The sequence below is a fragment of the Paroedura picta genome, chromosome 3 (assembly GCF_049243985.1).
Source record: "Paroedura picta isolate Pp20150507F chromosome 3, Ppicta_v3.0, whole genome shotgun sequence".
In the NCBI taxonomy this organism is placed as follows: Eukaryota; Metazoa; Chordata; class Lepidosauria; order Squamata; family Gekkonidae; genus Paroedura; species Paroedura picta.
Window position 1 is genome coordinate 3427288 of NC_135371.1, and position 11558 is coordinate 3438845.

At 51.3% G+C, this 11558-nt stretch overlaps 1 protein-coding gene across 1 annotated transcript; it reads right to left on the bottom strand.

The window, feature by feature from the left end:
* Positions 1–2304: 2304 nt before the first annotated feature.
* Positions 2305–10419, bottom strand: LOC143833993 (uncharacterized). Its single transcript, XM_077330447.1, is given in 6 exon segments — positions 2305–3833; positions 3835–4855; positions 5508–5634; positions 5794–5861; positions 6913–7096; positions 8921–10419. Coding segments are annotated over 6 exon segments (1977 nt in total). The 5' UTR covers positions 9344–10419; the 3' UTR covers positions 2305–3679.
* Between the last annotated feature and the right edge of the window lie 1139 nt (positions 10420–11558).

Genomic DNA, 11558 nt, shown 5'->3' on the forward strand with positions numbered 1-11558 from the left:
ACATCTGGAAGACCACAGGTTGACTACACCTGGAATGCATCACATCGATACCTACCATTCACTTCACCTGTGTTTTCTGGTAGGTTCCAAATTTCTATTACACAAATCCTATTGCATTCTTTCAGTGGATTTCCCATCTTGATGAATGTATTGACTTCCTGTGTGTCATCTGTCCCCACAAGAAAGATGGTCAACAAATAGCGCAAATAAAATACTTTCCACAATTGGTGCACTGATAATGTTTCTCCCTGGTTTGATTTTTTTAAAGGTTGGTTTTATTATTATTATTATTATTATTATTATTATTATTATTATTATTATTATTATTATGAATAATAATAATAATAATAATAATAATAATAATAATAATAATAATAATAAATTTTTAGACTGCCCTTCTCCAAATAGGTCTCAGGGCGGTTTACAACATAAATAGTTAAAACACAATAAAATCCCCATAAAAACCCCAATTAACATCAACAACAAGTTACAAACGCCGGTGGTCACAATTCTGATCTTAGTTACCTGACTTCCCCCCAAAGTTCAGCCTGGTGGGGAAAATAATATTCAGAAGAGGGTGGCACCAATACAATCGATCTAACAATGATCTCGATGTTAGAGATCTCAATATTGGACTTTTGGGGACTTTTTCCAGTTTTAATCTTTTTGTTCAGTTTGAGGAATCCCAACGAGATAAGGCCTCATTAAAAGGTAAGGCAACTAACCTCCCCTACATTTTAACTTATAACCTGATAGGGCTGAAAAGACGTACAGAATGTAGCTGAGAACTGGATTCACCAATATTGTTTTTGAAAATTTAGAAAATTTTAATGTCATCTGCCTAAAGAAGAAAAGTTGGTACTTATACCCCGCTTTTCACTACCCGAAGGAGTCTCAAAGCGGCTTCCAATCGCCTTCCCTTCCTCTCCCCACAACAGACCCCCTGTGAGGTAGATGGGGCTGACATACTAATGTAATGTAAGGATGTTCATCTTTATGGCAGTAATGGTGCGTATGCCCTGTGTTAAACTCAAGTTGTAGGTGAAAAATTTGTTCACTCTGTTGCCCAATATAAATAATCCTTGATGTGCAAATACCAATTTAATTTTTTCCCCTCAGCCTCCAACTCTTCAAAGGCTCCCTTTAGTCTTGTATAAAATTGGATTCCTTGATCATTTTTGTACTTAAGTTCAAGTTCTTTTAATTGCTCTCTATGGCCTTCTGAGAGGGAAGGCAGCATGGTATAGTTTGATCTCTTCATATCATGCAAACTAACCTGGGCCAGTACTCGGAAGGAAGGCCCAGCAGAGGACAGCAGAGGCAAACCACCTCTGCTTATTTGCCTCGAAAGTCCCTTTCTGGGGTCTCTTTACACAACCACAAATCGCTTTGTCTCTCTTTCTGCCTCTTCATTGCAGCTGCACTTCTGGCTCTTTTTCATTTTCAGTTGCAATGTATGGCTGTGAAAGTTGGACCATAAGGAAGGCCGAGCGTCAAAGAATTGAGGCTTTTGAACTCTGGTGCTGGAGAAGACTCTTGCGAGTCCCTTGGACTGCAAGGCGAACAAACCGGTCAGTCCTAGAGGAGATCAGCCCGGACTGCTCCTTAGAAGGCCAGATCCTGAAGATGAAACTCAAATACTTTGGCCACCTCATGAGAAGGAAGGACTCCCTGGAGAAGAGCCTGATGCTGGGAGCGATGGAGGGCAAAAGAAGAAGGGGGCGACAGAGAATGAGGTGGCTGGATGGAGTCACTGAAGCAGTCGGTGCAAACTTAAATGGACTCCGGGGAATGGTAGAGGACAGGAAGGCCTGGAGGATCATTGTCCATGGGGTCGCGATGGGTCGGACACGAGTTCGCACCTAACAACAACAACAGTGTTGTTGTTGTTCATGTTATGTTGTGAATTGTTACCTGATAGTTGTGATGTTCTATTGAAATTTGTATAATGTTGTAGATTGTTATAATTTTCCATGTAAAGTTATGCAATGTTCCATGAAAACCGCCCAGAGCCCTAAAGAATGGGCAGTATAAAAATCCAAATAAACAAACAATCTTGCAATGTCTGCTAGCCTGAAATTGTGACAGGCAAAAGGGCATCCAAAGAGTTTCCAAGACGACTGTGGATTTGAACCCAGACCCACCAGGTCATAACTAGAAGCTCTGGCACTTAAACAGGACTGACCCAAATCATGAATGGGGACAAACTGAGTTGCGTTAATTAATGGGGATCAGTCATGTACCCGAGTGTAAGTCACAAGCGTCCACAAGAAAATTTTATTCACAAGGCTACACACAACTGAAAAAGACGTACTGTTGAAAACTTTAATGAAAACACACAAAAATCCTGCTAAATGCAGAAAACACAATGTTTGATAGAGGTGAGAGAAAATCTGTTCTTCCTAAACGCAGTTTTGTCTTCTCTGACTTTCTCTTCAACCCCAATGAATCCTATTGATGCAGCTCTTTGGCCTTCAGGGCGGTGACCCCCAAGACTGCTCAGAGCAAGCTGGACTGGGGAGGGAAGAGGGTTGGGTCCAGCCTCCACAGCACAGCTTGTCCTTATCCCAGGAGGCTTGTGAATCAAGGATGCCGCCTGGTCAGACGATGCTCACAGCACAAGGAGTGAAGATATCCCTCACCCTCAGCTGGGCTATTTCCTCACAGGATTTGGGGGGGGGGGGGAATGTTTTTGTCAGTTTTCTTCATGGCAGGAAGACTTACTTATTTTTTGGATTCTTGTACTCTCCAAAAAGGCCCCTGGCGGTTCACAACACAGAAGGGGAACCACTAAGAAGGCCCTGCTTTGTGTAGTTACTTTCTGAGCCTTTCTGAACCTCCAACACTTGGCTTTTGAAGACCCTCAGCTTTGGAGCTGGTGTGGCACACAGGTTTAGAGCAGTGAACTCTCATCTGGGGACTTGGGTTTGATTCTCCACTCCTTCAGACAACTGGGTGACCTTAGGTTAGTCACGGTTCTCTTAGAGCTGTTCTTGCAGAACAGTTCTCTTGGAGCTCCCTCAGCACCCGCCCCCACCTCACATGGTGTCTGTTGTGGGAGAGGAAGGAAAAGGTGCATCTAAGCTGCTTTGAGGTCCCATCTGGTGGGGAAAAGCAGGGCATTCAAAAAGCAGCTCTTCTTCTACACGGATGTTTCTCCCTTCTATGGATTCTCCGAAGGACACGGAAATCTGGTCTGTGCCTCAAGCTCTTGCCACCAACGGATTATTTAGGAGGTTCCTCCCTTGTGGGGACTCCTCCGGGATTCCACATCTGTAATTACACAGCTCATCTGCAATTTCTTCCTGTGAGATCGATTGGAGGGCTTGAAATGTGGCTGAAGTTCCTTCCGCCAGCCAAGAACTTTTACCATTTCTTCCTAGTTAGGGTTTATTTTCTGGGGAGATGCAAACATTCTGCAAGAGTTTATAGAGGAGGAATGCTTTATGGAGTCTGTTGTCTTTCAGGTGTGAAATAAGAGGAAAAATCTCTTCCTGGGCTATGCAGTTACATAGTTTCTCCTTCTCTCTGTGTGTTCTTAGACACTGCGGAAGAGTTCCATGCTGAGTAACAATCTATATTCTCGGCCTTCAAAGGGATTTCCCTCTTTCTGGGCTCTCTAATGCTGTTAAAATATGCTCTTTCCACACACTGAGCTCTCAAAATGTCTCTTCCCACGTTAGTCTCTGCTCTGGTTCGTCCACCCTTGGAGAACTGTGTTGCTCTGACGGAAACTCTTTCCGCACTCTGAGCATTCAAAAGGCTTCTCCCCTGTGTGGCTTTTCAGGTGGCATTGAAGACCGCTGCTTTGAGTGAATCTCTTTCCACACTGTGCATTCAAAAGGTTTTCCCCCTGTGTGGGTTTTCAGGTGGCGCTGAAGACCCTTCCTCAAACGGAATCTCTTTCCACACTCTGAGCATTCAAAAGGCTTCTCTCCTGTGTGGGTTTTCAGATGGCGTAGAAGACCGCTGCTGTGAGTGAATCTCCTTCCACATTGTGAGCATTCAAAAGGCTTCTCCCCCGTGTGGGTTTTCACATGGTACTGAAGACCGCTGCTTTGAGTGAATCTCCTTCCACACTCTGTGCATTCAAAAGGCTTCTCCCCTGTGTGGATTTTCAGATGGTATTGAAGACCACTGCTCTGAATGAATCTCTTTCCACACTGTGTGCATTCAAAAGGCTTTTCCCCTGTGTGGATTTTCAGGTGGCGTTGAAGAGTATTCCTCTGACGGAATCTCTTTCCACACTCTGAGCATTCAAAAGGTTTCTCCCCTGTGTGCGTATTTAGATGCCGTTGAAGATGGCTGTTGCTAGTGAATCTCTTTCCACACTCGGAGCATTCAAAAGGCTTCTCCCCTGTGTGCGTTTTCAGGTGGCTTTGAAGATCACTGTTTGTAGTGAATCTCTTTCCACACTCTGAGCATTCAAAAGGCTTCTCCCCTGTGTGGGTATTCAGATGGCGCCGAAGATCGCTGTTTCTAGTGAATCTCTTCCCACACTCTGAGCATTCAATAGGCTTCTCCCCTGTGTGGGTTTTCAGATGGCGTTGAAGGCCACTGCTCTGATGAAATCTCTTTCCACACTCTGAGCTTTTAAAAGTTTTCTTCCCGTTGTGTTTTATTTGGTGTATAAGGTATTTCCTACATGGAATCCATTTACTTGAATTCATCATCATGTTCTTTGCAAAATGTACATTACATTTTCTTTCACCTCCCTTCTCACCCACAAGGACATCTTTCTTTATCTGAGGCCTGTCTTGGATCCTGATGTTTGCTTTTAAGTCTTCAATGTTAATTCTTCCTGTCATTTGCTGATGGAGTTCCTCACCCTCTCCGTTCCCCTGATCCTCCACTGCTGGAATAAACAGAGAGATCCTGTTAGCACCCAAGGGGGCTGGCCAGGTCCAAAGGCATCTATGTGGCTGTATCAGGAAAGAACTGATGGCCCTTCGGCCTCATCCAGCTTGGCTGACCTTAACTACCCCTCCACCTTTCCCAAAATCACTAGCATTTAAGTCTGCCTCAAGAGTCACACCAGAGCATTTCTGAGCCTCGAGATTTCAAATGTTGCCCAGAATCTGGTTCCTTCCACAGTCTTCTTCCGCTTTTAACCTTCCTTCCCTCCGGCCAGAGCACCTTCTCTAGCTGGGCGGATGGCTCCGACTCTGGCCTCAGTTGCCCCTGAGCAAGAGCAGACAAAGGAAGCTGCCTTCGACTGGATCCAACCCCTGGTCCCTTGGAGTCAGTCAGGCCTGCTCAGTCCACCATCGGATCTCGAGGGTCTCCGGCAGGGGTCTTTCCCTTCAACGCCTACCTGACCCTTTTAACTGGAGATGCTGGGGATTGAACCTGCGGCCTTCTGCATGCCGGGAACAGCCACTGCCAGGGAGCAGGAGCCCTTCCACAAGTAACTAAGACCAGCCGCAAAATGCTGTATTTCTATTCAATACATTGACTCACAAGAATGGCAGCAATTCACATGTTTGGAACCTGCAAGAGATCCTTACCCAGAAAGGCCACGCTCATGTAGTTCTCCAGCATGACTTCCCAGTGCAGAGCTCTCTGGCCCGGATCCAGCAGGGCCCACTCTGCCTCGGTGAAGGAGACGGACACCTCCTCAAAGGAGAAGGGAGGCTGAAAGGAAAAGCAGATTTCCCTGCACACCAGGCAGAGATGGCACAAGGGGAGGGAAGGCAGAGGATCTCTCTCCCGGACCCCTTGGACAGATGCAGGAGCAGGAGGCCCCCTGAGATAGGAGGCTGGGCCTGGCCTGTCCCTGCTCGTCCCTCCTACCTGGCCTGGATGGGATGCAGCCCTTTCCTCATTTCGGAACAGATGACAGCTCAGCGGAACCTCTCTGCCTGTTTGTGAGACAAAGGAAGAAGGAAGGGTGTTGGCTTGTTTGTTCCCTGCCTCAAACACCCCCTTCCCAGGGCTCTGAATCTTTCCCTTCTGTACACAAATGTTTTCTGTACACAGACTTTTTACTAAATTCTGGAAGAGGCAGAGCTGAAGAACGGTTCAGTTTCATGGGTTATAAACGCTTCCAACATATTTGTGAGTTGGATCTTCAAGAGATCTGAGTCTGGTCTGGGGGGAAGGAAAGTGGGGGCTGGAATGGACGTCACATGACATGTCACCCTCATATTAGATCCAAATGTGACTGCAGCACATCTGGAGATTCAAGGGTAATCTGAAGGTGTCAGAGTTATGTACCCACAAGCTTTTGCCCAGTGTGTCAGTCTTAGCAACAATTCAGAGATTTCTGATTCATTATGCTTCCAACAAAGAGATTTTCATCGTGTCTTTTTATTGGAAGCAATCAACTTGTCCCTCATAATGAGTGTTCAGAGTGTCAGAAGGCATGGGGATTTCACAACGGCATTTTTCAGCCAGAGGCAACATTAACAGGCCACCCGATCTGTGGAAAACCCCTCCCAAAGCCCCTCCCCCAAGCTCCTCGTGATGCCAGGCTGTAGCCAACATCCCTACTCCAGCAGCCTCTTTCCTGGAGAAGCCTGCCAGCTGCCCTTGTAAGGGTGGGCACGGAAGTCAACATTTTCCATCATTCTTGGGCCCCAGACACGGATCCTCAGAGCTCTGCTGCTCCGGAAGTTGGAGAATCCCTTTATTCTCCAGCCTGAATAACCATGCTGCGGTTTCTCGACCCGTCCTCTTTGGAGCAACCTCTTATAGAAGGGAGGTCAAATATAAATATTTTAAATAATGGGGGGAATGGCCCTCCGTGAATGTCTCCTCTCCCTTTAGAAGCATCTCAGTTAGTGGCCACTGAGGGATGCAAATCAACTCTCTGTTGTGTGAAGAAACATTTAATTCTTTTCCTGACCTGGACTCTCCACCCATCAGGCTCACAGTGTGCCCCCATCACATCCAGGCACGAGGAGTCCTTACCGCAGGAGAGGGCATCTTGGACAGGCTCCACGGCCTGCACCCCCTGCCCCTGCTCCAGGCGAGCTCCTTCCTCCTCAGGGAATGTACCTTCCACCTGCACAGCCTGCCCCCTCTGGCCTTCCTCGGACGGAGCTCCTTGCGCCTCAGGGATTGTAGCTTCCACCTTCAGGGATTGACCCAATGTCTGAAAAGGCAGAAGGGAGAGGAGTAAGAGATGGAAGAGAAGAGACCAAGGAATGGGTCCTGCCCCACACCCAGACTCCATCAGCCGACCTGGTGAGTTGTCTAGAGGGGGAAGAAATTCGCTTGCAGAAGAGGCTGCAGAAGGAGACGGTTAGATCCAGTTCTATGTGCTGATGGACAGCTGGCAGAATACGCCCCCAGCTGAGTTGGCCAAGTGTCTGCAGGCCGTGACTGGGTGGCTCTGACAGAGCCGTCTGTACGTCAATAGAGGCTCAGATGACAAAGGTAACCCAGTGGGCATTTTTCAATCTGCAACCCACAAAGCTAGTAGTAGCACCAGAAGCCCTTGCCACAGTGATCCACGTGACCATCACCTCCAGGCTGGACTACTACAAATTGCTCTACGTGGGGCTACCCTTGACCCTGCCACGGAAATTGCAGGTGGTGCAAAATGCAGCTGCCCACGAGGCCCTTAGTTGACTGATCCTGACAGCTGTATTGCCCGATAGATACGTACAATGGAGAGCACCCCTCCTAGCCGTGGCCCCCGGAATGTCACTGGAAAAGAATATCCCAACTGGAACTAGCTAGAATCTCTTTTGTCTAGTTCCAGTCCTGTCTCCTTACCGCAAGCGGTCTATTTGTTCAGTGTATCTTCAGACAAATCTGCCTTGCTGTACTGATCCTCATTGGGTTCTCCCCAAATCCTCCTGGCTAGATAATATGGGCCATTAAATAGATTTATTTGAAAGGTTGTCACTTGGAGGAGGGCAGGATGCTGTTCCCATTGGCTGCAGAGGAAAGGATGGGCAGTAATGGGTTTAAACTACAAGTACAATGATACAGGCTAGATATCAGGGAAAAAATTTTCACAGAGTAGTTCAGCAATGGAATAGGCTGCCTAACTTCCCCTCCCTGGCCGTCTTCAAGTAAAGATGGGATACACACTTTTCTTGGATGCTTTAGGATGCTTTGGGCTGATCCTGCGTTGAGCAGGGGGTTGGACTAGATGGCCTGCATGGCCCCTTTCAACTCTATGATTCTATGATTTAGGCAGAGAATCGCTAACCCCATTCCTCGGATTCCCAGCCATAGATAAGTTTTCATCTCTCCCGGATATGCTCAGCCTTGTTCCCACCTGAGGAGGATCCCAGCCTTCCTCCTTTCCGGGATCTCCAAACACTCCCCTTGCCTTACTTCCGAGGAGACCGTCTCAGGCTTCAGCTGCAGGGCTTTCCCCAGGGGTTGCCTCTCCTGCTAGAAGCAAGCCTTGCCTCTTCCACCCCCGTGTGGCTCAGCCTCTCCAGCAAAGGGCTCTGCGAATCCAACCAGTGAAAAAGGCCTCCTGTCCTCTCTGGGAGCTCCTCCAGCCAGGCTGGCTCAATGGGTCTCCTCTGGAGTAACTCTGGGAAAGGAGCCTGAAGCTGAGTCCGGCCTGCCAAGGCCTCCATCTCGCAGGAGGACTCCAAAACGCACTTGGGGGAGGGGGCTGGGCACGGCAGGATGAGGCTCCTCTTTAAATGGGCTTTCTGTGGCCCCGAGGACAGTAAACGCAGCAGGACCTCCAAGGCTACCAGAGTTTTTAGCAATATTTGGGGGGGAAGAGATAGAGCCCAGATTCCAAAGGAGGAGGACAGACAGGGAGACACCCTCCCCATACACACACAAAAACACAAACACAAACCTGCACAAACACTTTTCAAGTGATTCTTCTGTCTGTAATGACGGGATGATGAACGCTTGGACAAATGTCTGGCAGGGGATCTTTAGGATGAGGCCAGATCTCCTTGCTTGAATTAAACCTACCTGGAGAACAGCCACTCACCTGGTCCACCTGCCTCCTCTCCTCCGCCTGGCTCAGGAGGAAGCCTTCGGCCAGGGCCACCGCCTGGGAGCTGCTCTCCGGCCCGCATCCTCTCACCCAGCCCTGCATCTCCTGGGGCAGGAGGGCCAGGAACTGCTCCAGGATCACCAGGTCCAGGATCTGCTGCTTGGTGTGCCTCTCCGGCTCCAGCCAGCGGTTGCAGAGTCCGTGGAGCCGGCTGCAAGCCTCTCGGGGCCCCTCGGCCTCCTGGTAGCGGAAGTGCCGGAAGCATCGGCTGTGCACATCTGAGGCCACAGTGGCTGGATGCAGCATCTCTGGCCCAGCCCTTTCCCAGAATTCCACACCACTCCCAGCTAGGACAGGAGAAGGGCCTTGGCTTGCAGTCTGGTCACTCCCAGTTCTTCCTGGGTCCTCTTCTGCCATCTCCTTCCCTTCTCTTGGGCCACCTGGGACTGTGAAGAGACCCCTTTATTCCCCAGGCTAGGAGGAGAGGCTTCTCATGGGGGGGGGGGCAGAGAGACAAAGGGCTCTGGGACAAGAATAAAAAATACACCAGTCAACATCACAATGTTTCAACTGCCCTGGTGGATCAGGACAAAAACACTCCTTATGGGTTGTAAATCAATCTAACATCATTTTGCCATATCTCCAACTGATTTCGAGGATGCCTCTTTGGATTTTAGGTAATATTTCACATCTTTTTTTTTCTGATTTTTTAAAGGCTTTTGACTGGTTGGTTCCATCCATCAGGGGGCTAATTCTTAAGGTAAAGCGGAGCCCCCCAAGGAAAAGAGGACCGGGAGACCCCTTAAGCACTCCGGGCACCTCTTCCCCTGCACTGAAGGGTCCACCAAGAGCTCTGTCCGAGCGCCCAGCGGAGGGAGGGGGAGGGGCAGGCAGGAGCCTCTGTGCAGAAGGAGCCCCTGAGATCCGGGGAGGGAGGCTGGCAGGCCTTGGTTGAGCTTTGGCTCAGCCATCTGGAGGCCCAGGGACGCTTCCTCGTGTGTAGCTGAGAGGGAATCCCTCTGCCTCCCGCCTGAGCCAGGATGTTAAAGGGAAGAAGGACAGCCAATAAGCACAAGACCCCGGGAGGCTGCAGGGCTTCCTCCTCCCAAGGGGAGCCAATCCTGGCAAAGAGCATCTCGGAGGGAAGGCCCCCCAACGCCCAGAAGGCAGCTCTGTGCTCTGCTGCCTCCCCCTTGGCCGCCCCTGAACCCAGGCCTGCTCTGCGGGGCCCTCGTGCGGCTCCCCATTGCATTGTGGGCAGGGTGTGCGTGGTGTGTGTGTGTCCCTCCCTTGCCTGCCCTCCTTCCCCCCAAATAACCCGGGCAGGAGGGGGAACTGGGCCTCGGGGTGGGGCTGCCTCTGCCCAGCGAGCTGAGGGTTCAGGAAGAGCTGTGTTTAGCTGCCCCGTTTTTCAGGGCCTGAACGAGCCGCGAGGCGTCCTTCTCCAACCACGGGGCGGGGGGAGGGGGGGCGCTCGTGGTCTCCCCTGCACTCTCCCCCCAACAACCACCCTGCGAGGCAGGCCAGGCGAAGACAGGGGTCTGCCCCCCCCCAGGGCCTCCGCGCCCCCCGCCCGCAGCTACGGACTTGCCTGGAAGCCCCGCCCGGTCCGGACTCCTCGGCGCCTCTGGTGGACCGGAGCTCCCCCTCATCCGGTTTGGCCGCCGGAAATGACGTCCCCCCACCCCCGCCCAGCAGAAGAGCCGCTCTGGCCAGACCCTCCCTCCCCTTAACCCTCTCAAGGCCGGACCCACCTGCAGGGCCGGAGGCTGCGGCTCAATGGGGCTCCTCGGGAGCCATTAAGGGCAGCTGCAGACCGGCCTCCCGGGGCCGCGGGGAGCGGGGCCACCTTCAGTCCTCCTAGGCGGTGCCTTTGCTCCCAGGATCTCCCGGCCGGGCCTGGAGGTCTCCCGGAATGGCAGCTCGTCTCCGCCCGCCCCGGCCAGTCCCCCTGGAGGAAAACGGGCTCCTCCGGGAAGGTGGCCTCGGGGGCATTCCTGGCCTCCGTGCTCCTTCGCCCTCCAGCGCAGACCTCCCGGCATTTCCCGGCCAGGAGTTGGCGACCTTCCTTCGGACTGAGGGCAGCCGGCCAGGAGAGAGAAGCTTTGATATCCCCCGGCAGAGGCGCGCGGAGAGGCCCCCAAAGGGCCCGCCTGCGAAGCCTTTCCCTCCCGCTGCCTCCCTGGCGCCCCACCTTCTCCCTCCCGCAACTCATGACCAAGCCCCCTCCCCACCCACGCCCAGAGACCCCCGAAGGGGTGCCGGGAAGGGCTGGGCCTCTCTGCAAGCCCCCAAGGCAGCGCCGCCCGCCCGGCTCAGCTCCGCCCCAGCGAGGGCGACTCTGCACTCCAGCTAAAAGCTGCCTGGCTGGACAGAACGTGGCCCCAAAGCGTTCTCCGGTTACTGAAGTCGACCTCCTCGCTTTGGGTCTGGCCATCCTGTTCTGCTGCTGCTCCTGGCCTTCTGGGATGCCATATTGTTGAGGGTCAGGCCTTTGTGGACTATGGACTCAAAATCCTCGTGCTTGTGAGTTTGGAGCATTAGAGATACCTGTGTTATATACTTTGACTAGCATCAAAGCCCATTATAAAAATAGCCTTTGAAAGGGGGCCAAGGGGTCAGGGGAAGCCCC